At 50.4% G+C, this 25,938-nt stretch overlaps 3 protein-coding genes across 25 annotated transcripts in view; 1 reads left to right on the top strand and 2 right to left on the bottom strand.

Annotated features, from left to right (window-relative positions):
• Positions 1 to 2,958, bottom strand: part of TPM3 (tropomyosin 3) — a 44,474-nt gene extending 41,516 nt beyond the window's left edge. For 2 of the 6 annotated variants that reach the window (XM_072984091.2, XM_072984090.2), the window contains exons 1-2: positions 2,755 to 2,958; positions 26 to 151 (exon numbers count right to left, since the gene is read on the bottom strand). In XM_072984091.2, coding sequence (XP_072840192.1) covers positions 26 to 151; positions 2,755 to 2,868 — 240 coding nt within the window. In that variant the 5' untranslated portion in view covers positions 2,869 to 2,958. The remainder of the gene's footprint in view (positions 1 to 25; positions 152 to 2,754) is intronic. The other 4 variants (XM_020810798.3, XM_020810801.3, XM_020810800.3 and 1 more) reach the window with 4 other exon arrangements.
• Positions 2,959 to 14,194: 11,236 nt separating this feature from the next.
• On the bottom strand, positions 14,195 to 19,680 carry LTAP1 (lipid transport auxiliary protein 1). 2 transcript variants are annotated; one of them, XM_020810789.3, is made up of 7 exons: positions 19,484 to 19,680; positions 18,261 to 18,362; positions 17,783 to 17,894; positions 17,042 to 17,095; positions 15,882 to 16,048; positions 15,646 to 15,704; positions 14,195 to 15,051 (listed from the first exon to the last, which is right to left on the bottom strand). In XM_020810789.3, exons 1-7 carry the CDS (start codon positions 19,583 to 19,585, stop codon positions 14,856 to 14,858), a joined length of 792 nt encoding a protein of 263 aa, XP_020666448.3. In that variant the 5' UTR covers positions 19,586 to 19,680; the 3' UTR covers positions 14,195 to 14,855. The 2 variants fall into 2 exon arrangements, with proteins under 2 accessions (XP_020666448.3, XP_020666447.3); XM_020810788.3 differs by having other exon boundaries at positions 14,710 to 15,051; positions 15,882 to 16,051; positions 19,484 to 19,649.
• A 937-nt stretch (positions 19,681 to 20,617) lies between these two features.
• UBAP2L (ubiquitin associated protein 2 like) overlaps positions 20,618 to 25,938 on the top strand; it is a 35,074-nt gene continuing 29,753 nt past the window's right edge. For 14 of the 17 annotated variants that reach the window (XM_072984363.2, XM_072984357.2, XM_072984353.2 and 11 more), the window contains exon 1: positions 20,618 to 20,734. The gene's annotated coding sequence lies outside the window, so the exon portion shown is untranslated. Of the gene's footprint in view, positions 20,735 to 20,871; positions 21,008 to 21,480; positions 21,502 to 22,533; positions 22,953 to 25,938 lie in introns of those variants that run through there. The other 3 variants (XM_072984354.2, XM_078382231.1, XM_078382232.1) reach the window with 3 other exon arrangements.

Raw genomic sequence — 25,938 nt, 5'->3', positions numbered from 1 at the left:
GGCTCATCCGTTGCATCATACATACATCAGCTGCCTTCTTCTCTGCAAGCTCCAATTTCTCCTGGGCATCTTTGAGAGCTTCAGAATATTTATCTAGCTCGTCTTCCGTGCCTTTGAGTTTCTTCTGCATGGCGGCCAGCTCGTCCTCCAGCTGCAAAAATTAACAGGAGAGAAAGACAGAGGATGATCCTCCTGTGGTTCCAGGCTGCTTTGTCCTAACCTTGCGGCACATTTACATGTTAAAAGCTATCATTTATCACCTTAGAACAGATGAGCTGGAAGGGATCCTATGGATCATGGAATCTAGTCCCTGTTGAGGAGGCACTGGGGGGATTCGAACTCACAGCCAGCCTGAGACCAGTTCTCAAAGTAGGACTACCCTATGGCTATAACTTGTAAGACACCTCCTTTTAGGATCCTGACGTCCTCGCTATGCAGTTTTCCTGTTAACAGAATCCATGACACATCATCTTTGAGAAAACATTTTTTTTTCTTCTTGGCCCAAAATAGAATCCAATATTCTTTCCTTCCTTTTAATAATAAGGCTGTGCTGTCAAGTCAGGTCTGATTTACGGAGGAGAGGCCCTTTGCAGGGTTTTTTGGGGGGAAAGAAAATATCCAGAAACTCCAGCAAAGACCTTTCTTCTTCCAGCAGGCTTTCCTCTAAAAGCCTGGCTAGTCAACCAAAGGAAAAAAGGAAATTCTTTTTACTCTGCTGTTTTCCTTGCGTTTCTAAAGTGGGTCGTCTTTTATGAAATTTAATATGACATTTGCTTAACACTCCGCAAATATTGCAATCATTTATTATTTGACACTTAACTTGGTTTCTTTTCCTATTGTAAAAAAACACAACATCTTGGATCTTTAGGAGAAAGGGGGCATATAAATAAGAACATAAACAATCACTTTCTTTCTCTCTTCTTCTCCTTAAATCTACCTTCCTTCCTTCCTGGTCTCCAAAATGTCCTCAACGGTCCTGCTCAGGCAGCAGACTCAAGCCAGTGGGTTCTTTAAGGGGGTCTGTCTGTCTCGCATTCGGTCTCCCTCATTTCCTGCTCCCTTCCACCTTTCCCGTTAAGTATGGTTTCTCCCCCCCCAGAGAATCCTGTCTTCTTAGATGTGCTCAAAGGACAAACAGCCTCAGCTGGGACTTGGGAGTCCACCCACCCACCCACAAAAAGGAAAATATCCCAATCAAAGTTGTTGGGTTGTTTGGTTTGTTAAATGCCATCGTGCGCAACGAGGACAACCTGAGGCTCCTTGTCTCTCTGGACATCCAATCCAGGTCCTCCCCGTAGCTCCCATCATCTTCTGTTTTCCGCCGCTGCCTGATCAGCCCAGAGCCATCATGAGCGGAGGACACCCCCCCTCCCATCTGACCCCTTTGTTTGCCAATATTTTTGTCACTAGCTTGGAATGCGAAATCAGATATCTCTGGGGAAAACAGACCAGCCCCTTTCGACTCATCTAACCCACACGCCCGGGGAAAATGGTGAGATTCTGGAAGGGTTCAAGTTAAAGGATCTGCTTTCGGATCCAGAGCAGTCTGCTGCTGATGGCCCCTCTGAGCATGCACAGAGTTTATTCCCCCCTTGTAGTTGAGGAATGATAATTCTGTTCAGCCCAGAAACTATTTTCAGCTCTTTGGAACGAGGTGCGAACAGGAGCTTTGAAAGTCCCTCGTTACCCATAATAAATTGCTTATACTGTAATTAATTCTCTCTCCCTTTTTGGCCACGAGGCAGGTGTAACTAGTGTATATCTCAACTCTAATGTTGCCGCGAAGACGCCACGCCTTTTGGCATCAATAGCAGGAGCCCTCAGACTCCATCTCCCATTGTCCTGTGACAAGCAATTATGGGAGTTGTAGTGATGAGTCAAGTAGCCGGTGCAATTTAAGTCCCGCTTGACAAACGAGCCCCAGGAACTCAATCATCCATCCAAAATTAAGCCGCAGGCACTTAAATCCTTTAAATCTGACACGAAATTACTAGATTTATTCTAAGCCAGCTGCATGATTTGAAAAAGAGGGAGGTCTGTATTAAATTGGCATGTTAGGAGACCGTGCGGGCGAATTATTAAATTTTTAAACTATCCTTAATCTAAGAGGTAGAAGATGTAGCACACTTCCTATACACATGGATTCCATCTTCTCTACAACCCTGCAAGGCAAGATGGGCTGAAGGAAAGTTATACAGTAGTAAGGGTGAGAAAAATCTGTCAGTATCACTGCTCTCTGCCTTTAGATTTAGTTGTGTGTGTTTTTTTTTACAGATCCCTGATTCTTTCTGCCCAAACCTGTGATTTTGCCAATGCTTTCCGACCCTTCTTCAAAGGAGAAAAAAAAAAATAGAAGTTTCACCCTCCTGCCCACTTGAGCAGAGACCGCTTTTCCCAGCACGGAGAGCGTCCCGTTGCACCATCCTGGTTTTAAAGAGGAGGCAGCCCGAGTGGCAAATCTAGGGCAACCTTCAGCATAACTAGGGCAGAACCCATCAGGATTCGAATGCAGAACTTTGACCGCTAAGTATGCAAACCCCTAAACTGATGACATGGTCTCGGTTTCCTCGGACTTTTAAATCCTCAAATTCTTTCCGTTCTGATTATGGAAAACAGTGCAGGACTAGGGAAAACTCTTATTTTTTCACACACATAAAAAGAGAGATGTTTCTTGAAAGCGGCTCCTGTTCCCACTTAGAGCCTTGGTCACCTCTCTTAACCCCCAGCGGCCCACCGAGCGGAGGTCTTCCTCACCTGCTTGCTCCTCTCCTCCGCCTGCTTTTGCTCGGCCTCGGCCTGCTCCGCGCGGTCCAGCGCGTTCTCCTTGTCCAGCTTCAGCATCTGCATTTTCTTCTTGATGGCCTCCATGGCGGCAGTTGGTGGCGGAGGGGCTGGCTCCGAGGAAGAACCGTCCGCGAGCGAGCACCGTCTGCGGGGGAAATGAACCCGGCGTCCGGCAACCTCGGTCCTCGGGCTCAGCCCTTTATACCTGCCCTGCCTTGCCAGCTGGCTTTGGGGTGTGTGTGGGGGTGGAGGGTTTTTTTACCTTTCTCGGACGGCACCGCCGCTGGGCACCGTGACCGCCCCTGACTGGCGTCCTGGCATTGGCCTCCAGGGGCGGGAGGGAGATTTTTTTTCCCCTCCGTGATCCTCGGTGGCCCTATTTGGACTCCCCGGAGAACAGGTGGACGCCCGGAATAGAAACCCCCAAAAAGCCACGGGAAAAGAATGAGGGGCCTCGAGCTTTTGTTCCAGGAGGTCACCCAACCCTCTCGTCGCTCATCCTCTCGCGGGCTGGCAGGTGCGGACCGCCGGCCGCTTCCAGCCGTACCCGTGCGCCGAGATCTCTGGCGACGGAACCAGAAGTCGGGAGTTCGATTCCCGCCTGGGCCTTCCGGACTTGATGATCCAGAGGGTCCCTTCCAGCTATGCAGTTCTAAGATTTATTATTATTATTATTATTATTATTATTATTATTATTATTATTATTATTATTATTATTATTATTATTATTATTAGTATTAGTATTAGTATTAGTATTAGTATTAGTAGTAGTAGTAGTAGTAGTAGTAGTAGTAGTAGTAGTAGTAGTAGTAATTATTAATTATTAATTGTTATTAATTATTAATTATTATTATTTATTTATTATTATTATTAGCATTAGCGTTAGCATTACCATTAGCATTAGCATTATTAGCATTATTAGCATTACCATTAGCATTAGCATTATTAGCATTATTAGCATTATTAGCATTAGCATTATTAGCATTAGCATTAGCATTATCATCATCATCATCATCATCATCATCAGATAATATGCCTCTGCTTGAAGGGCAAACCTCTGCATGACTGGTGTTAAAAGGATGTTCCCCCCCCCAAAATTTTCATTTCCCCACCCTGTAGTTTCCAGCAGCTGGACCACGGAGACGCACCGGGCCGGCCCTGCCGTGAGGCAAAGGGCCTCGGGGCAGAGTCAAGGGGATGGAAAACACCCAGATCAATAACACTGTCTTCTCAGGAGTGTGTAACTGACCTGTGTGCTAAGAAATACATTTATTTACCATATTTTTCGCACCATAAGACGCACTTTCCCCCCACAAAACAGGGGGTGGTGGAAAGTCTGTGCATCTAATGGAGCAAAGAAGACAGATTATATTTTCCTGTTTTCTTCTCCTAAAAAATTGGTGCGTCTTATGGAAAGGTGCGTCTTATGGAGCGAAAAATACCCGTCACCCATTCACATCAGACTCAGGTCCAGAATGGGGAGAGATTCGCTTTTTTCGGAATAGCCCCAGCAGCTACCTTCCAGCCATGCTGGTAGGAGGCTTCTAGAAATTGGACTTTAAAAAATAATAATACTTTCTCTTGTTGGCTGGGTGCTTAGGTGGTTTAGGGATCTGGCTATGGAGCCAGAGGTTGGGAATTCGAATCCCCCCCCCACTGTGGATGTCAGAAGAGCCAGCCTGGGTAGCCTTGGGCCAGCTGCACCGTCCCAGGGCTCCCCCTAGAGGAAAGGAAGGGTAAAGTGCTTCTGAGTCTTCTCTACCTGGAAAGGGTCACCATAAATCAGAATTGACTCAGTGGTGCAGGATTATTTTTATTATGGTTGGATCCAAATGTTTTTCATCAGAAACTAGGTGGGTGTATCAGCATCTCAGGCGGTTCTAAGGCACCCACTCCATCCCTGCCGGGAAGCGGCCACGTCAGTCCGATTATCTTTTGTTTTCCTGCATGTTTTCATCTCCTTAAAATATTTTCTCTCCCTCCCACCGCTTTCCACCTGATTGGTCCAGACTCCGTTCTGGATCAAAGCGAGGAGGGTGACTTAGTCGATGAGAACATTGTTCTGAGTAAAGCGCCCAGCCTGGTGGCAACGCCTCCGTCTGCATCTGTGATTTAATCGCCGGGCGTCCTCTGAGCACGATGGTCTGGGGTTGGCAGCGCTGGGCACTGGCACAGATCATGCCCACAGCCGACTCTTGTCCCGAGGGACTGGTGGGAAACCGAGGGGCGTTGGCGGAGAAAGGAGTCCAACAGAATTCACTGTACAGTACATACAGAAAGGACTAGAGGCTTTGATAATCAAAGATCACAAAAAAAACCTTAGAGGGTCATCCTAGCAGCCTGGCCAAGTGGGAGGGCATCTGATGGGCGCGGAGCAATGCTCGCGCCATGGAAATGGGCCACGAGGATGGCTAATAAAACCGAAATTTGGGATTTGGCTAGGCAAAAGAGTAAACCCACCGAACCGGCCACGGAATGGTGAATCAATCATTATTTTGCTCCCATGTCTTCGAGAGCGCTATTTATTCCCGCTTATTCTGTGGGGAGGAGCTTTAGCTAAAAAAACAGGTGTCAACCTTCTTGAGTACCATTCCCACAATCCCTCGGGCAGCGCGCTGTTGGCCCAGAGGATTCTGGGAGTTCAAAACAGCCATCTTTCCGAGCAATTGGAAGCGCGATCATCACAATCCTCCTCCTCCTTTTTTTTTTTCTTGACCTCTGTGACTAATTGTGAAGACGGACAGGTCTCCTGGTACAAGAACAACTGAAGCCCACTTGCTTCCTATCCTCATCCGTACAAAGAGAGCCTCCAGCTTTAGGCGCAGTCCATCTCAGAGTACCAGACCTCCTCTGTGCCTTTTCTGGCTGTTACTACATGTCTGTTGTGAAGGGATTTGGCGTTCTGGGGGACCACGCCGTTTGGACAAGCCCAGAGACCCAAGCGGTACAGCCAGCCCTCAGCTGGGACTGTACCACTTCCCCCCGCCCGGTTCGGGAATTTCTTTGGGAGGACAGGACTCGTGAAGTCAGCAAGCTGAGGGGAAAGGGCATTCCCGGTGCCCTCCATGTCTCCGTAAAACCTTGTCCTCGGCTTTTGTTCCTTGACACCCTATCCTACCGCTTTAAATAGCTCCAGAACAATTCCTCGGATTACCCACCCGCTATGCCCAGCAGGCAACGACGGGCACTGCCATGGGAGAGTTCGGGCATTTTTTATCCGAGGCCGTCGGCGTTTGGTTACCAATCTGCTTCTTAACAGGTGCCCGACGGGCGCACAATGTCTCTCCGTGCCCCGGATCACATGAGTGACCTCGTTCCCCCAGTAACTTGAACCCTGTAGGAGCGATGATGAAGATGATAGACAAACCGGGGACCTTTTTCCCCCCCAGAATTTTTTCTTTCTTTCCCGAACTTGGGAGCAATGCAACAAGTTCCTTGGAATTGACTCTTTCCAGCAAGAAATAACATAGGGATAACCGAACGGTTGCAAAAGGAACTAGGGGTAATGCCACTCCTTCTGAAGAATTATTTCCACCCTTGGTAGTTAGTTACTTTTATCGTAGTTAACAAGGAGGGTGTGACTTCACTATTGAGCTGTGTGATGTAGCGTCCCGGTAGTTTTTCCAAAGGAAATAAAACAGGTCCATTTCCATTTAATTTAAATAACAAGGCAACGAAACAAGGAGGTTTTTGTGGAAAACTATAACTATAACGTCACAGCGACAAGTTACTTTCTTAAAATTCTGGAACGGTAACAGGCTACTTTGGAATGTTTCAGAAGACTAATTTCGGCAAATTGCTTTTTTGGAAGGCACGTTCCAAGCCCTGTGTATCTTCCCCCCCCCGCCCCCTTTCTCCCACAGTGGCTAAGAAGTTCCTGCATGCACCCCGAGGTTTCTATTTTGGGGTCCCACTACTAACCAGGAGTCCTCCATTAAACCCCAGACCCTGGGGATTTCTAGTTTCTAAGTTTTCCCCTTAATAGCCCAGAACCAGCCCCCCCCCCAGTTCTGCACAGGGCCGTACCCCTCACTTTTCGGAGTCCGGAGTCTCTCTCAAAAGAAAAGTCATTTTTCCCTCACATCTCTTCTACATTTTCCTGAATCTGTTCCTACTGAGGAGAAAAAAAAAGTCACGAGGTGCAAGGCGGCCGGCCGGCCTGGATGGATTCCGACGAGGAGCGCGGTCCCGGCGAGGCGTCGAAACAACCCTGGCGCTGTAAGAATATGTTTGATATTTAGTTGGTTTCCGAGTAGAACAACCTAATATCAAACATATCAGACAGAAGCAGGCGGGGAGGAAGGAGCAGGCCGGGGGCCCGGGTGCGAAGGATGGGTCTCCGGTCGTCTGCAAGAAGGGAGAGAAAGAAAAGAAACGTACAAAGATCAAGCGGCGTGCAATTCATCTGAAGGGATCCGCACGACGCAGTTGTCACGGTTTGATACGAGTTTAAACGACACGACTCTGTCCTACGGGATCCTGGGTGTTGCAGTTCAGGGACCGGTTTGAGATTTTCTTCCCTGCCTTCTGGCAAGGAATTTTAAGCCCCATCCCGAACGACAGGATTACATGGCATGTTGATATGGCCATGAAATGGGATACAGTGGTGCCTCGCTTGACGAGGATAATTCATTCTGTTGAAATCGCTGTTAAGCGAAATCCTCATCAAGCGAAACGAAAAAGCCCATTGAAATGCATTGAAACCGGTTCAATGCGTTCCAATGGGCTAAATACCTCAGCGTCCAGCGAAGATCCTCTATAGGGTCCATTTTTGGTGCCTGTAAAGTGAGGAATCCGTCCTGAAAACACAGCGGGCGGCCATTTTAGAGCCGCCGATCAGCTATTTAAAAATGGTCGTCTAGCGGAAAATCGGTTCCCCAAGCAGGGAACCGATCATCTTCAAGCGAAATTTCCCTATCAAAACATCATTTTGCGATCGCAAAAACTTCATCGTCAAGTGGTTTTGTCGTTTAACGAGGTAATCGTTAAGCGAGGCACCACTGTATATTCAAAAGGTGCAGAGGAGCTCCCCTCAGGATCTGAGGAGCTGCATAAAAAGAAGGCCTTTATTTGGCCCTAAAAGGGCGCTGCGTTTTCTCACAGGAGGCTCTGCTGGAAAGACTGAAAGCCCCGGTCCAGGACAGCAAGGCTGAGCTGGGTCAACAGGACTCAGCTTGCCGACTGGTGGAAAAGTTGACCTGAAAGGCACTCAGAGGTCATCCAGACTGACCCCGTGCTCGAGGGTTCCTAGTCAGCTCTTCATTCTGAATATGCCTCTCTTCACCCTCTGTCCTGCTGCAGGTTAGATCGCCCAGTTCTTCTGAAACACGAGGGCTGGAGTCTTCGCTTCTTTTAAAAGGGAGGATCGATCGCTCCAGGAAAGAGCGCGTGATTTGCTTACCGAGCATCCTGGGTTCAAATCTAAGCATAGCCAGGAAAGGCTAAGGCAGACGCTGTCCCCCCCACCCCTAAATTTGAAATGGAGGAGAGCGGCTGCCAGTGAGTGCTGTGGAAGATAGACAGCAGGAGGGAGAGTACACTCGGGGTGGAATATAAAACAGGTCGTTATGCGTGTTTAAGCCAAGGCCTCTGTTCTGAACCATGAGGACTAGGATTTTTCTTTCTTTCTTGTCTAGGGGAAGGGCTGCAACCCTGGAGGGCAGAGGACCCAGGACCTGCCTCCCCCATCCGCAGTTCTGAGGGTCCCGCAGCTCCTTTATTTGGACCGGGGAACTGGAACATGAGCTCTCCAAGGTCCTGAACGTAAAACAGGGCTAAGCTTCAAGCTCTTTCCAGGAGGGGGGGTGCCTGTCAAGTTCGGGCAAAAACCCAAGGTGGATTTCGTCCCTCCCTCCCTCCTTCCCTTGGTGGCCTTGGGGAGGATTTCTGCCTGGGAACGGCAAGAAGCAGAGGCCGGCTGTAGCAGAACCACCCCGGTCCCCTTGGGGTGAGGGTTCTTGGGACGTCACAGCCAGAGAGACGTCCCCCTACCCCAGGACCCACCAGAGGTCTTAACTACAAGACTCATCATTCTGGAACATTAGCTAAACTGGGAAGTGGATCCTCTCCAGGGTGTGCAGGAGATAAGGCAGGGGTAGATGGAGGGGGTAGATCGTCATTGCGTTGAAGGGACTCATGTAGTTTCCTGAGTCCCTAATTTCAATTCCGTGGGTAGCGTTACTTTCTGAAAAGTTCAAGTTCCATCTCTGACATCTCCCTTAATCATCATGACCACCACAGAAGGGATCCTATAGATCATCAAGTCCATGTCTACAGCTAGAATCGCATGAGCCTCCTGATCCTGTTGGATTCCGACTCCCATCGGTCTTATGGCGAGACTTGGTGGGGAGCAGCTACCTTCTAACAGCATCTGGAGGGTCAGGTCTGCAGGTCTATCTGGAGCCGTGAATCCCACCTACTTTGGGTCTCCTGGCCGGGGACGATGGGACTTGGAATCCAAAAAAGGGTACCCGGAAGGAAGGACTTGGCGTGGCCAGCATGTGGCTTGAGAGTAGGAAAGGAATTATCTTTTTACAAGTGCTTCCAAAATGGAGCCCACTTAGGGGGGGAAACGGAGCCATCTCCCTGCATCCCATAATAACCCCTCCCCAGCCTCCTGCAAAAGCTCTCCGGTGCTTCCGAGGCCTTACCTGAGTGTAGGGCCGACCCCCACCCGGCGGATCTGGTCTTCTGATGCCTGCTATGCCACGAGCCACCTTATAAACGCATCCTGCTTTCCCTGGGGCAGAAGGGGGTGGGTCTCTTAGCCCAGCGAAGGCTGAGCTGGGCGGGATGGGGGGGGGTTCTCAGCCCTGCCCCACACGTGGACCCCTTTCCCATTAACCACCCCCTCCCCCTTATGCCCTTGGAGTCCAATTAACCCAATCAATAGCCTTCGATTCTCCCCTCTCCCCACTCTCTGGGGGGGGGCTTGTCAATGGGATGCCGAGAGCCTTCTGATATCCGGCCATCCTTCTGCCACGGCTTTCTTCGGCCCAGAGCTCCCATCTCTCTGGGGCTGGTGGACTACAACTCCCATCCTCTCGGTGGCCGGGGATGATGGGAGTCAATGTCCAAGGTGTGAGCAGAGTGGGACCAGTTTAGACGTGGCCGACAAGCGTTTCAGGGGACTCTCGGATCAAGCCACCTTGAAGTCCTTTGACCGTAGAGCCCCCAGTGGCAGGAATAGTCTACCTGGGTTGGTCTAGAGAGAAACCACCGTTATTCTAATACAGTAATTATAATGGTGGGATATACATCTATATGTCTATGTGGGTTTGAGGTGTACGAGAATTTTTTTCCAGGTCTTGAGTCCACACCCTCTGATCTACCCATTTCAACGGTTTGAGGTTCAGAGGCAGGATTCTGGGCTGTTCAAGGTGGCCACCCTCGTCCCCCCGCAGAGGGGTTTGTGAGGAATGGGGGGGGGATGATGAATTCGTTCCAATACCAGAACCCCCAGGATGGCCATGAATTTAGGATTTGCTGAAATGGGTTTCTGCCTGGAAAAAATTTTTTAAAAAGAACTCCGCTCGAATTTAAAACAAGGGAACAAAAACAAGGGGAAATGGGTTGGATTGGAAAACCCATCCTCCCTGGGCTGCGGGGAGGGCCGTGGAAGGTGGGTGTTGTAGTCCGGCATGGCCAGAGGGTTGGGAAGACAGTTTGAACAGGAGACGGTGAGAACCCAGCTGTGCATTTTGGACCGGGGAGGGGGTCCCAGGCTGGCTGGGAGGGGGATTTGGGGTATCGTAGTCCAAAAAGGCAAATGTGTGTGGGGGGGAATTCTAGTCCAAAATGGTATCTAAACGCCTCTGAGAAGCTTGAAGCCACAATCCTGGCGAAGAGAAAAAGAGAGGATGATGTTTTTGCCGGGCTGAAGCCCCTCTCTGCCTGAGATTTACACCCCTTCCCCCTTTCCTGGCCAGCTGCCAGATTCCCAAGGTTAACCACCCCCCTACAGCCACCCAAACACGCTCCATGGCCATGGGGCAATCTCCATCCGCCGATGAGCCAAAGGATCGATCCTCGCCTGTAAAGCACAACGGGGAGGAGGCCGGCTGGCCCGGGGTGGGGAGCGGAGAGGGAATCGGGTGCCCGTAAATGGGACACATCCACGCCGGGGCCCAGCAAGCAAGCCAGGTTTTCTCTTCCATCACCCAGCGGTTCAAATCCAGCCCGTCGCAGCTCGGCCGGCGTCGCCATCGGATCACAAAGCCCGGAAATGGGATTCTCCAGCCTCGCCCCCTGCCCAGCGCCCCCGAAAACAGCCTTGGTGGCTGGAGGATCCAAAATATGTAACTCTTTGAAAACAATAGAATGGCAGAGCTGGAAGGGACCCTCGAGGTCATCCAGTCCAGCCCGTCAAGGAGGACCCCGGGAAGGATTCAAACTCCTGACCTCTGGCTCCACAGCCGAAAACCTAAAACACTGAGCTATCCAGAACTCCTCGGTCATCTGGTCATCATCCGTCCCAAGCCGACTTCCAGGGCAGTCCTTGGCATGGATGCTTATCCATCCTGAGGGTGCTGAAGGCAGGCTGGGTTAAAAAGTCTTGAAACAAACACCGTATTTTTCTGTGTATAAGACGCCCCCACTTTTCTAATCCTAAATTAAGAAAGCTAAGTGGGGCTTAGCAAGTGTAGGGGGAAAGGGATCAAAGCACTGCAGGATCGCTTTGATCCCTGCTTTCCCCTCCACTTGTTTTTGTTCTCTCCACAGCTTCCCTGTATAAGACAATCTTCATTTTTTAGTCTAAAGGTTTTAGACTATAGTCTTATACATGGAAAAATATGGTAACACCCTAACAAAGATTAAGGAGAGTCTTTTAGGATCAGCCATGGATTTGAATGCTCATCTTTATGGCGGAGGAAAAAACACAGCTTTTTGTAGACTTTGGTGGCCAGCCAGGCTGGGGGACGATGGGTATTCTTGTCTTCCCCACCACCCCTGCCCCAAGTTTACTTTTCCGAGCTCTGGAACAGGGGACTCTTCTCTGTCCAGACGGTCACTCGGGGGCCACCTGAGATGGGTTGATGCGCTGCTCTTCCTACGGTCCGGACCTTCATTTTCCAAAGCCAGGTTGATATTTAAATAAAAAATGGAATTCCTTTTAAAAAAATCCCAAGCCTTAAACCCATCAAAACTTAAGACGGTTATCTCTTGAGATGCTGGGATTTTTAAAAAAATCAGACCCACAAATACATCCTCTAGAGCAGCTTTTGCTAGATGGTCCACTCACCGAACACAGCCTGTGTGCTGATGATGATGATCGTGGCCCCATTATCCAGCCCACCCCCTTCCCCTCCCCTCCCCCGGGGGTGACCTTGTCGTATTTCAGCTCTGGGGTCCATCACCACCGACTATGGTTCTGGTTATTGACAAGGCTGAACCGAACGGGGTCGTTTCCTTCCTCGCTCATTAGCCGAGCTGTCAGTCCTCGTTCTCGTCAAAATGCCCCACGCACGACAGGGCGGCCCACCCCCGTGTCAAATCAGGCCGGGGAGTCCAGCAGCAGGACCCTCAAATCCGGATCTGCATCGGCCAGAAGGAGGAGAGGATCAAGGTTTTTTTAAAAATGCCAGCGTTTGGGAATAGGAGCCAGAGTTGATCCTTACGCCGGCGGGGCCAGCGATGCCGACTCTGAATGGCAGCAGCGGGCCAGAACTTCGGGCGGCTAATTTTCCTAGACCTCCCTGGAGATGATTGAACCGGGCATTGCTTTTTTTTTTTTTGAAGGCAAGGGAGATGTTTTAAACTCCAAATCCTCCTGGACAAGGCGGGAGGAAATTTGGAATCCTAAATTTGTGTATTTCATTCCTAGTACTTTAAAGAGGTGAAGTGACACCCTTCTTAAGACTGCAGGAAAGACCCAACGGGGGCTGGAAAATTAAAATATATATATTTGAGGTTGGGGGCTTTTTAACTGACCCCCCAAAAGGTGGGGGAGGAAAGCAAGAGGGTGAGATGGAAGAGGGTGTAATCAACGATGGATGGTCTGGAGAAAGCGGGTAAGAAAAAAATCTCACTCTGTTCTGATTCTGCCTGAACTGGAGTCCTATGATAAGAGACGGGGGGGGGGGGAGATCTTCCTGTTATGCCCATGGGCAAGCTGGTGGAACTCCCTGCCACAAGATCACGCAAAGCTTGACACCGCTTGGAATGAGGATTAGAAAAAAAAACAAGGCTTGGCAGAGACAGATCAGATTGGCTGCCCCCATGAATCAGGCGGCAGATAAGTTTAATAATGAAAGAAAAATGCAAATACTTTTCATCAAACCCACCGCACCCAGCTGGCGATGTGGTTATATTTTAAAGCTAAAATATACAGGTATTTTGGGGGCTGTTCCTCTCCTTCTGTACCACTTCATTCCCCCCCCCCCCCAAAAAACAACGCCACTGCGGCTGAAATGGTTTTTAAGGCTGCTCTTAACGGACTAACCCAGTCCACCCCATTCAGCAGATAACGGCGCCACCTACTGGTTGCGGAAGGCATAACAGCTCTAAGTCCGGCTGGAGGGAAAATGAAAGGTGCCCTAAATAAGGGATTGATTCTGGGGTTTATTCCCCCCACCCTCGTGGGATCTACACCCTCTTCTGCCTATAGTACCCCCTCAGGCTTTTATCTAGGGCAAACCACCACAATCCCCATAAATGGACAGCCGGGGAAAACGGTATCTGGTGAAAGCCAGCGACTGATCCATTCCGGGTGCTGTTGCTGTTTATGGGGTTATTTTAGGGAGAGAGAAAAGATTTGAGAAGGTTGAATAATAAACTCTGGATGGCAGAGCTGGAAGGGTCCCTATGGACGAGTCCAGCCCCTCTCGAGGCCCAGTGGGGGATTTGAACCTCCAACGTCTGGCTCTGCAGCCAGAGACCGAATCAGGGTGTATTCGGACACCCCAGGGGGGGTCACTTGAGGCAGGATAGAAACAGACTTTGTAAATCAGGAGGCCTGCTCATTCACACTCTCCGATACTACAAGACCCATGATTCCTCCCCAGTGAAAAACTTGCTGTAGCAGATGGGAATTGTAGTCCATCTGACCTCAATAGGGCCTTCGCTTTGTTCTCCTGCAGATGAAAGGATTTGAAGACCCAATTTAGCAGGGGCCCCTGGGGCTGCTGCTTATCACAACTCTCTTAATGAGAAAAATCTCGTTAACCTCCCCCTTCATGGGGTCTGAGTAATAAGCTCCACTAGCTTCCTGCTTCTGATGTTAATTTTTACAAGCAGCATGGGACTTATGAATCCTTTCATCGGCCGGAGGAGAGGCGAGGACTCCCCAGAAAACTTCCAAGACCCTCCAGGATAGGAAGGTAGCCACAGCTTGGGTGACCGGCTGCGTTCCAGGCCACCCGTGGCCTCGCGGGCATCTTTCTCCAGAGACACGACACAGAGGACTAGAACCTTGTGGCCGGGCCAATGTCCATTTTATTTAAACAGCCATTTAAAAAAGACTTCGAGGCTGGACTGTGTCCCCGCTTGATGGAAAGGGGAGACCTTCTGAATATGGCCCCGGAATGACTCAGTAACGAACACCAGGTTTACTCACCCCGTGGGTGGTTGAGACCTTGAACGTCTCTCGCACTCGGGGCGGCAGATCCACCCCTGGTCCCTGACTCGTGTGGAAGGCCAGGGCACCTCCATGCAAAGTAAAGTAGAATTTAGGGACAAAAAGGTTCATAAATAATTGGAGGGTGGGTGTACATGGAACGGAGGAGGGACAGGAAGTGGATTTTGATTCCCTCTGTGCAGGTGGAGGATCCTGGTTTTAAGAACCAATAAAGATGGGGCCGCTCTCCTCCCTGGACAGGCAGCAGAGGAACGAGGGAGCATCCCCGCGGCTGTAGAAATAAACAGGTCAAGAGAGGAAATATTTACAAGCTGCAAGGATTGTCCAGAGATGAGCACGGAGGACGGGGGGACCATCAACAGAGGATTCGGGATGCGCCCTCTAGCCATCGGTGTCCTGGCAGGCGACAGGCAGAGCCGGTGGCATCGGCCAGCGGGGCAGTTCCCCTCCCGGCTGTGTGTGGCTGCAGCTGGGAAGGAGAAGGAGAAGGGAAGGATCACAGCGTGCTCTCCAAGGTGTTGTAGTTATCCTTAAAGCTCTTCAGCTCCAGGAAGTGCTTGGCCCGCTTGCTCTTCTGGCTGGAGGGCAGGTAGGTGACCTGGATGGTGGGGCCCGAGATGTCCGGAGAGAGGGTCAGATCCTTGGCGGCCGACTGGTGCTGCTGCCGGCTGCTGCCGCTGCGGGATTTAATACTGGGCAGAGAGAGAGAAAGAGAGAGGGAGAGGTGCATAATCAAGACACACTGCCTAGTTTCCTGTTCAGAAGAAAATCTCCCAGCTAGCACTGGAGTCAAAACAGGAAGCTAGGCCGAGCGCCGCTTCAAACCTTTCCAAATTGAGGCCTTTCCTCCAGGCGAGCCACATTTAAGTGTCTTATCAGGTAGAACTCCCAGCAGAGAGGATGGGATTTGTAGTCCAAAAAAACATCCCCAATTCCCATCTCTACCGCCTATCATGGATCCATCAGACACTGGTAGGACTTCCACCTCCGAGGGGTCCCCGCCAGCATGGCCGAGAATGGCAAGGGCACCTGGGAATTGTAGTCCAAGAAGATCCAAGGGCCCAAGTTTGAAAACCACTGCTTCTTAACAGAGTGGAAGCCATTCTCCAGGTTTTCAGACAGGGTGGCTTCTCTCAACTTCCAAATGCAAAGCAGGCTCTAAGGTGGGCTAAGCCAGGTGCTAGTCCTCAAGGTTCCCGAGAAAATGCTAAATGGATGTGGGAAAGCAGGGACCCACGAAGCTACCTTCTCGTCCCTCCTCCTTCCTTCCCGGCCCCCCGACTCACATGGCTGCCAGCTCGTACAACGCGTCTTGGTACTTCAGATATTCCGTCTTGCCGAAAGTCTAAACCAGGAGATAAAAAGAGGTCAAGGAGTTCCCCAGGAAACGTCTTTTTTTTTTTTACATTTGCCTGCCTCCAAAAAAGAGAGCAGACATGGAGGCTAACGTTGCTGGTGCACTGAGACTTTGGAACTCCCTACCACCGGCACGCCAGAGCCCCAGAAGGCAGAGGACACTCACCCCTGTCCCGTAACGGGCGTTGTCGTAGCCGTCCAGCAGGGTGTCGATCAGAGACTTGCGGGTACCTTTGAAAGGGGTGCTGGAGTTCCGCAGGTCCACCAGGTATGACCGGAAGTTCTTCCCGATTAAGGATTTGGGGTGTCTCCCCTCAGAAACAAACGGAATCTCTGCTGAGAGAAGCGGGAGAAAATAAGTGGGCGATGCCTTCGACACGGGCTGAAGAACACCAGCAATGGCGTCCCAGGTCGGGTGGGGCAAGAAAGGGGAGGTTTTCCACTCCTCAATCCCAGCTAGGCAGGGAATCCAAAGAGGGAAACGCGGAGATCCCGGTGGGCAGCCACAAGGACTAGAAACTTGATTTCTCCCCAAACATAAAAGAATGACATCTTAGATTCTAAGGAAGATGAATCCTGAGGTTGGTTCAATATCCAACCCTTTTTTAAAAGTGTGCCAAATCACTTCCCAGGGACGTGGTGGCGCTGTGGGCTAAACCGCAGAAGCCTGTGCTGCAGGGTCAGAAGACCAGCAGTTGTAAGTTCGAATCCACGCGACGGAATGAGCTCCCGTCGCTTTGTCCCAGCTCCCGCCAACCTAGCGGTTCGAAAGCATGCAAATGCGAGTAGATATAGGTACCATCTCGGTGGGAAGGTAAACAGCGTTCCGTGTCTAAATCACACTGGCCATGTGACCACGGAAAGATTGTCTTCGGACAAACGCTGGCTCTATGGCTTGAAGAGCGGGATGAGCGCCGCCCCCTAGAGTCGGACACGACTGGACAAAAATTGTCAAGGGGAAGTTTTTTTTAATCACTTCCCATCTTAGATGCAAGATGCCACCTTGGGCTGTTTTGCAAAAGAGGGGGATTTCTCATCCTCATCCGTCTCTCGTTTCCCTCCCTCCCTCTTTCTTCCTGAAGCAGTTTCCGGGGGGGAAAGGCCTACCCATTACATCCAAGGGTGTGTTACTAGCTTAACGCTTTAAAATCTTTCCTGACTCAAGAGTTGAATCCCTAATGTGGGGACTCTCAAGAGGTGTGTAGAGGGGAAATTTTGTCAGCGTAGCCGTTCTTGGCTATGAACCTCACAATCCCTCACTGCTCTCCAAAGGCCTGGAGAGCCTGCCTCTTAACAGAGGTGAGCTGATGGTTTATGTTTTTTTACCTGACTCTCTGACAGCATCCAGCGCCTTCATCCTGTAGATGTAGTTGTAACAACCTGCAAGACAAGAGAAAAAGGCCAAGACACTTCAATTAATGCAACTCCTTAGGGGGAAAAATGTGTGTGTATGTGTAATGGGATGTTGGAGTTTTTACAACCTCGCATGATTCCTTTAGTAGTTTTGGCTGGGAGGGACCAAAGATAGATTTGTCAATCTATCCAGCACTAACCAATCATTATTTCCCTTCTTCTGATTTCAAAGATAGCCCTGCCTCTCCGCCCAGTGTTCTTTCCCTCTCTGGAGTCTGCTGAACTCCGCTGCTGAAAGCAGAGACGTTTGTCAATGTGCTGTTTGATCTGTTCAACTGCAAGTAACAAAACGTATCATCCTTTCTCCTACTAACATCTTAAAGTGATTTACTGAGACTGTAAGTGTCCATTGATGAGAGAAAAAAAGGGGTGGGCCACTCGGCGGAACTTGGAAGCTATTCCGCTTTGCCAGTTTCTACATTTCTGCTGCCCAGCGAGAGGAATTTAAGCAAAAATCCAACACTCTGCAACAGGCAAGCAGAACAAACAAAACCAAGAGAGAAACAAGGTTTGCCAAGCCTCTGCATTCACGGGTTTAAGGGCCCAATCTGTTTGTCAAATTCTGGGAATGACAGAAATCTGCCCATGCTTAGCCATGTGCCCAACCTTGCCAAGCCCTCTCCCCTCAGTTGAGATAATATATGTCACACAGACCTCTAGGGGATTCAAGCTGCTGCAGCCTGGCATCGTCGTAACCCAAAAGCTGAGGCTCATATTTGATGTCCTGGACTCGGGACAGCCGGATTTCGATCTCATCCTTCAGACCCTGGGCAGAGGAAGAGGAGAGCAGGAGATCGGCAGTTAAAAGCATGTTTGGAACCCAGAACGTCTTGCATTCAAACCCTTCCCACTTTCAAAGGGTCCTGCTAGCTGCTCAGCTGGGAGAGACTGGCACGTGAGACCCCAGGGAGAAATCTGGAGCAAGCGGGACAGGGAAAAGAAGATAAAAAATGGGGGCTGGTAGAAAGCAGCTTAGCTGGGAAGTTAAGACTCATTAATCATAATAATCATGCGCCCTCAAGTCAGTTCTAACTTATGGGGACCCTTTTCAGGGTAGACAATGCTCAGAAATGGTTTAGCCTTCTCTGCTTCCGGAGGCGCCCTGGGACAAATGTCATGCTTGCTGGCATACCTTAGGCGCATGCTGACCGACCGGAACGTGGGGACCGCGACGGGACTTCATGGCGAAGCGCATGATCTGTCTCTTGACAAAAATAAACAGCAGGACAAAGACCTGGGAAACGTGGAGAAGAAAGAAGCAGCATTATTCCTCAAACATAAGCAGAAACAGGCTTACAGATCTTCAGAGATCAGGGCAGCCTCCATCTCTCAATTCTTGAGACACACATGTGAGGAGCCCCCATGGATGAAATATATAGAGAGCACATGGCCCCTGAGCCAGCAATGTGATGCTGAGACACAGTAGGCCGATACCATTGTAGGCGACATCAAGCGTCATTCTTTAACAGACAATAAAGCTGTAAATTCCAACACAGCGGTGCTGAGTAGAGCCTTATTGGCTGGCAGAGATTCAAATGATTAGATTAGGAGATCTAATGGCACAGAAAACTGTCTTTGTTTAAGCCTACAGAGGGTGTAGCTTATGGGATAAGAAAAAAAAAGTTAATTTTATTGACCCCAGATAACTATTTCTAGTTTCTTTTCTGATACAAGAGACTCAGGGAGATACCTGTTTGGGAAAGGATACGGTCTGTATTAGAGCAAACATTAAGAAAATGTTTGCCCTAACGCATCTTCTTAACGGCAGCGTAGAAAGAGAAAAGCAGAAACCGCCCCCGCCTCCCAAGGATATGCATGAATCAGGCCAGTGGCCCCCAGATGTTCTCGGACTACAACACCCAGAAGCCTTCGCCCCCCAGCTGGGCTGTTGTAGCCTTTCTGGTAACCCCCCAGTTTGGGAACCCCTGAATCAGAAGAATGGGGGGGTGGGGAGAATTTATGGCATGATTTTTAAAAAGACACACCCCACTCCTTTCCCTGTCCCTCCCCTTTTATAAGGGATGGGGGAGAAGATGCAGAATTGTGTGTTTTTTTTAATGGGGGGGTCCTCTAGCAATATCGAGGGGGGGGACACCCATGCCTAAGAGATGGTTATTCAGGCATCCTGGGTGGTTTCTAGTTTTTTTTAAAGGTACTACATGTCCCATGTTCCCCCAATCCTGGGGTGGGGGATGATGGGAGTTGTAGTCCCCGAAAACCCTCCCTCCAGGGGGCGGGGCGGCTCCTCCGAGCCCAGTGGGCCCCTTGAGGGCCACAAAAGGGAAACGGAGCCTCATCCCCCGCTCTCCCCTTTTTTTGGGCCCTCCGCGCTCTTTCGGCCTCTTTTGTCCTCACCAGGCTCCCGTAGGCCATCACCAGCACGACGTTCACTCCCGAGAGCCAGTTGCTGGACGAGGAAGGCGAGGAGGAGGAGGAGGAGGAGGAAGAGGCCGCCATCGCGGGCGCCTGGCCCTGCTCAGCCCAGGCAGGGGGCCCCACACAACATGGCGGGCCGCTGAAGCCGGCCTGGGGCTTCTCCGCGTCACGTGACGAGGGCCGCCGGTGAGGTCACAGACGACGTGGAGGGAGGGAGCCGCGGCTCCATGGGAGGAAAAAAAAAACCACCACGGAGGGTATAGAAGGGCGCGGAAAGCAGGCGGAAGTTTTGGTCACGGGACCGGAAGTGGGGAAAGAAAAGCGTGCCTTAGGGATGTCCGAGTGGGGAGGGGCTTCGTGACCCTGAAAATGGGGAGGGGGAGGGAAAAGGGAGAGGGAAAAAAAAGCCTTTTGGGTGAGGGTGGCGGCGGGGAGTATGTGACGCTCGGGTGTGGCAAAGCAAAAGGGAGTCAAGGGTTGGGTTTGGATAAAACCTGGGCCACCACTTTCGGTTCCCAATGGAAGGCCGTATGGTGGGGACCATTTCAAGCCCCCCTCTGGTCTGTCTTCTCACCGACCGGCCCTGCTCCCCCCCTCGTGAAATGAGTCCCCGAAGTTTCCTTTCCTTCACACCCGCAGAGAAAAAAAGGTGCGAGGCGCCCGCCTTCCCTCCCCCACCGCGGGACCAGCCCCGCATTGCTCCACAAAAGCGTTCGCCCGGGAACCGGAAGTGTCTGTCGAAAAATAAAGACCAAAGGGGAAAAAGTCGAAGCCAAATCCAAAGAAATAAACAAACAAAACTATGTGGCATCTGAAAAGTCTAACTCTTATATTTTAAATGGGAGCTTTCGTGGATCAGTTCGTCAGACATATATGGGGGAGGAGTAAATAAAAAAGTGCCTAAATGGGGGGGGTGGAAATCCTTTGGAGGGGCGGGGCGTCCCATGACCCCCCGGAAACAGGTAAAAAAGAAGTGCGCATGCGCCGCTTCCTTCCCAGAGCCGCGCCCTCTCCGTAGAAAGCGGACGGAAGGGAAAGGGGGCGCGGCCAACCCGTCCCCCCTCCTCACGTGACACGGGGCCGAGGCGGCTGTGTTCCTCCTGCAGCTCCTCCTCCCCGTCGCCCCGCCCCCTCCCGCGTCACGTGGCCCGGGGAAAGGGGGGCGGTCGCGGGCCGCGCTGGGTTCAGTTGTCAGTGTGTGTGGTGGCGGCCGCGGCGGTGGAGACTCAGGTAAAAGTTGCCGGCGCCGGGAATTGGGCGCGCGGGCCCTTTAAGCGGCGGCGGTAGCCACGCCCCTCCTCCTCCCTCCCTCCTTTATCCCCCCTCAATATCATAATAATACTCCGAGTAACAATAGTAATAATACCAAGAAACCCTCCCCTCACCGCTAGTCCTCATGAGAGTAACAATTAATACTTCGTGTTAATTTCTTTTTTTTTAATTCCATGAGGGGATAGTTTTTGTACTTCACGGGCCGGGAAAACTGAGAGAAAGAGAAAGCCGGTGAGGGAACTTAAAAGCCTCCTTCTTTCCCCTCCCGTTTAAGCGGAATTCGTTTTATATGTCTATATATACACACAAAGAGATAGACTTCCGAGTCTGTATTTTGGGCGACAGAGATGGAAAAAAAATGTTTATTTACTTCTCCCGGAGCGGGGCCTCCTGAGAGGAAGGAGGAGGAGGAAGGGGGCGTGAGGAAGGGAGAGTTCCGGTCTCGGGAGCTCCGGCGCGGCCTAGTCGGCCGGGACCGAGCCGGGGACTTGCGTAGCGCCCCTGGCCGGGCTGAGTCGCGGGGGGGCCGGCTTGAAGGACCGAACTCGGACCGCCCTTCTTCCTGACCCCCCCTCCCTCCCCCGGTTTTCTTTCCCTCATTCTCTCTCTCTCGTTCTCCTTGTGCGGCTGAGGGGATGGTGGTGGTGGTGGTTTGAAGGCCGGCCTCCTTCCTTTCCTTCCTTCCTTCCCCGCCGCTCGACGCCTCTCCTTTTGTGTCGTCCGAGGTAGGCCGCTGCTCTCCGCCGGCCTTTCTGTGGGAAACCCTCGGGGCGGAAAAAAACACAACCGACCACCCCTCCCAAATCCAGCTTGAAAAAAAGGCCCTCGGCTCCGGCTCGGAGGCCCCAAAAGCCGCCCGGTTCCGGTTTTGGGGGGAATTTTCGGGGACGGGGCCCGCCTTCCGAACAAGGAAGGGGGGAAAAAAAGTCCCAACTCGCCTTCCTTTCCATTCCCCTCCCTTTAAAAAAACAACAACCACCGCCACCCCGACGATGGTGGTGGGGAAGGATCGGCCTTCCTCGCCGCCCCCCTTTCCTCCAGGAAAGAGAAACGATGGGGCACGAAATCCCCCCCCTCCATCATTTATTTTTTGAAATATATATATGTGATATGCCCTTTTTTGTTGGTGGTGGTTTTGGGAGGAGGGGGCCCTTTTCTGGCCTCCTCAAGTCCCCTGGCGAGTTAGGGAAGGTCCACGTGGAAGGAGGCCGAGAGAAAGCCGCCCTTCTTGGGCTGCCTGAGAGTCAGGATTTTTACCTTTAAAAGGGGGAGAGAATAGAGGCCTCCTGGGAATGGGATTTCCGGACTAGAGGATCGCCCCCCCTGGGCGAGGTGGGGGTTTGCCTGGCTCCTCTGGAGGTTGGGGGGCAGGATCGGGGCCAGACGGCCCTCCTGATGGGCTGGGGTGGTGGTGGAAGAGGGTAGTACCAGGGGTCTGAATCCTGCCAGGTGCTGGTCTCCCTCCCACCCACCCCCGGTTCGCCACTGGCGAGGCCTCATCTTGAGTCCACTTCGGGTCCTTATACTTTCAAGAAGGATGCTGACTAACTGGAGGAACTTCGGAGGAAGGCAACGGGGATGAAACCAACCTCTAGAAGGAGGAAAGAACCGGGCCTGTTTAGCCAGAAGAAAAGAAGACCGAAGGGAGATAAGAGAACACATTTCAAATCCCTGAAAGGGGAGCTTACAGAAAAGGGGCAGAATTTGTTCTCCATCATCCGCAGAATACAGGACAGATCCTAATGAGCTCAAGTGACAGGAAGCCATATTTCGGCTGAATACCAGGAAAAAAAAAACAAGGAGTGAGCGCTCCCAACGCTGGAGGCATTCAAGAGAGATTTAGACAACCTCCTGGCAGATATCCTTTCATATGTACTCCTGCCTTGAGCCAGGATTCAAACTCAAATTGCTTCATAGGCCCCCTTCCCACTTCATGATTCGCTTTGGGGTGGGGTGGAGCATGAGGATTGAGCCTCTCAAGCAGCTCCCCCCCCCCAATTTCTTGGATTGCAAGTGAAAACGCTTTCTTGTTCATAATGGCATATTTCTAACCACATCTGGACCTCGAGGTGATGCCTGCTCATGCTAGACTTTACAGCCCTAGAAGTCTTCTCCAGAAAAATGACCAGGAGTCTTGTGACATCTTCTTAACCAGTTTTATTTTTAAGTTTTGTGGGTGTGTGTGTCTCTGATTTCTTTGTCGTGTGCTTCATAAAAGGTTATGCCTGTTAGCGCTAAAGATGCCACAAGACTCTTGGCTATCTTCACGGTACCCCTCTCGCTAATCTGATTGTTACTTTCTGAACTGTTTAATTTTATAATTTCCCTTCAAGCCTCTTGTTTATGATGGCTTCTATTTATATATGCTTTTCTTCAAGCAGTTAAGGATGTGGGGAGTTCAGGCAGTGTTATCTCACACAAACTTCTATGTGGGTTCAGCCCTAGCTAGTGGTGGGTCTAAATAAACTTTCGAACCCAGGCCGCCGGGATCCAGCAGAAATGCCCTGTTGTCATGCAACCCCATGAGGTAGGTTAGGGTGAAAGAAGGCGATGTTACCGAGAGAGCTAAAGTAACAGAGCCAGGATTTTTAGTTTCTTGTGTATGGGCCTAAGAAGATGTCTTTTTTTTTTTTTTTGGCCTTGTTTACCCCCTGTGTGAGATGGCCATTTAAAGGAGCCAGAATTCTCCAGGACTGGTCGAAAGTTGCAACTGCAGGGGTGGTCTGTGTTTACAGAGAGCGTGGCACGGATGTTGAAGAATCCTGGCTTGAAATTCCAATAGTGAAGACCATCGTTTAATTAAAGAACCTAACTAGCTAGTTGTGGTTTTCCTGAGGGTTTGACCACTCCCTAGATTTTGCATGATCATTAGACCCTGCCCCCCCCACTCTACCTTACTCTTCCGGTAGACCTTATGCAGACCCATTTTAGCCACCAAATGTATTGGTCTATCATTCCCACTGTCTATAGAATGACACAGGGATTGGATAGCTCACTGGTTTAGGCCTCTGGCTGCAGAACCAGAGGTTGGGAGTGCCGCCTTGACAGGGGCTGGACTAGATGATTCCATGGGCTCCCTTCCAGCTCTGCAGTTCTAAGGAGATGATGATAATGATTTGGCGTGCCCTGCCATACTTGGCTGGCTGCAGCGCTCCTTGTGTGAAGAGCTGGTGGCGGTTCTATTATTGGGAAACAGATACTGTATGAGTGACTGCTGACTTGCTTTGTTTATGTATTTCTAGCTTTCTTAAAGGCTTGGGCCTCACATTGACATTTTCCCTGCCTTTCTTCTTAGCTCTGGCGCCCTAACACTCAGTATAGCAAAGTGGGAGGATAATCGCATCCCAAAGAATTTCTCTTTGTTGGTCAAAAGAAGTTTTCATGTCAAAGAAATAGGTTCAAACAGTTAGTCTAGTCTTACTGATTAGTCAATAATTTGATCCTTGTTATTATCATGCAGATTTTCCAAACTCCTTTTTGCCCAGAGGGATCTTCAAAAGCTTTGGGTTTAACTGCTAAGAAAACTCATGTTAGGTAAAAAAATCGACTCTGATATTGCCATCCTAGCAAGTCTCTCTAAGGTCCATGGATTGACTTCCAGCTAACTAGGCAGAGACCTGGTGCTATAGGAGTCCAAATGCTTCATCAAAAGCAAAGCAGCGGGCCTATTGTGTGTTCCCACGCTGCTGTTCTCCCCACCGTGGTGAGGCTTCCTTGGTTAGGGGTGTCAGAAGCATAAATGCAAAAGCATAAATCATGCAAGCCCCCGGATTGACTCGAAAGAACTGCTTTCCAGAAAGTGAAAACAGATACCTCTTTAAGTCTAGTCACAGCTGATGCAGGAGCCCAATATATCAACAGGAAGTTTATCTTGCACATGAGATGGAAGTCACCAACTTAATACGAGAAGTGAGGTTTCTTTCTGAATGCTTCCTTGATTTTCTCTTTGGGCCTTCCTGCCTCGTTTTGTGAGGCTGTCTGGAAATTCCTGGATGACAGACGTTAGAAATAAGGTTCTGGAGGAAAAATGGCAGACTTTTGCTGAGGTCCGGTGGGGCTGTTCTTACATGCCTAGAGGAAACCCTGCAAAGGCCAGGGGCCGTAAATTTCGCCCCTGCTTTGCTCCCAGAGTATGCATGTTCTCTACCTGGAAAACCCAGAAAAGGGTCACTATAAGTCAGAATTGACTTGATAGCACATTATTTTTATTACTAAATTTTCTTAGTACCTTCTTATCCTGCCATTTATTTATTTGTTTATTTTTTAAAAACAAGGAACTTCCTCTCCTTCCCATCTTCAGTGAGCTCTCGTTCGATTTAGGTTTTGTACCTCCCTGGACTGGGCAGAGGTAGTACTGATGTGGGAGCAGGAACAGGGGGCCCGCCCTCCAAAGCAGGGTGGATTTGATTTAAATAAGGAAATAAAAAAATCTGGGTGTTGATGATTCAATTTTTTTTTCAAAAATCATTTTTTAAAATTTACATCATGATTTAAATCAATTTGATTTAGAGAGATGGTTTATTTTTATCCACCCGGCCTAACCATTTCCTCGCAGGGAGAGAGGGAGGCCAAGCACCCTCTTGACAACAACTCTGCCTAGCCCCGTCTCTCTATTCAAGCTTGCAGCTTCTCTCCAGGCGCAGAAGAGATCTTTGGCATAGTCGCGAGAGTCCTTGGGACTAAAGTTTAGTTTCTGAGGGGCTTGTCTTTGTGACCTCCACACAGTTATATGCTCTGTTGCTCAGGTATCACCCCTCTGAAGGTAAACACCTTAAAAAAATCCTGCAGGATGCCTCTGGAATGGGTCAGCGAGGGACACAAAGAACCAATGGCTAAAATATTAAGTTGCCTCCAGTAACCAGGGTTGGTTTAGAAGAGAGTAAGGCTCCCTCCGTAACCAGCCACTGCATCTTTGCGTGGAGGCGAGCAGAGGCGCTGTGCTCATGGATGGATCGGAGTCTTGTTTCGGAGCTCTGGGATCTGTGCTGGAAAATTTTGTCTGTAATTTTGGATTTTTGAGGTCTGAGGAGCCCCTCGGGAGGGCTCCCGGTCCTCCAGATGCGCTGCTCGGGAATGATGGTGGTGTATTCCTCGTTCTGCTTGGATGCCAGCTCTGAGACTTGCGTAATTCTTGAACGCCTCCCCCCCCACTCTAGCAGTTC

This window comes from Pogona vitticeps, chromosome 15 (genome assembly GCF_051106095.1).
Source record: "Pogona vitticeps strain Pit_001003342236 chromosome 15, PviZW2.1, whole genome shotgun sequence".
In the NCBI taxonomy this organism is placed as follows: Eukaryota; Metazoa; Chordata; class Lepidosauria; order Squamata; family Agamidae; genus Pogona; species Pogona vitticeps.
The sequence above is the reverse complement of the archived record's forward strand: the minus strand, read 5'-3'. Positions and strand labels throughout refer to the sequence as shown.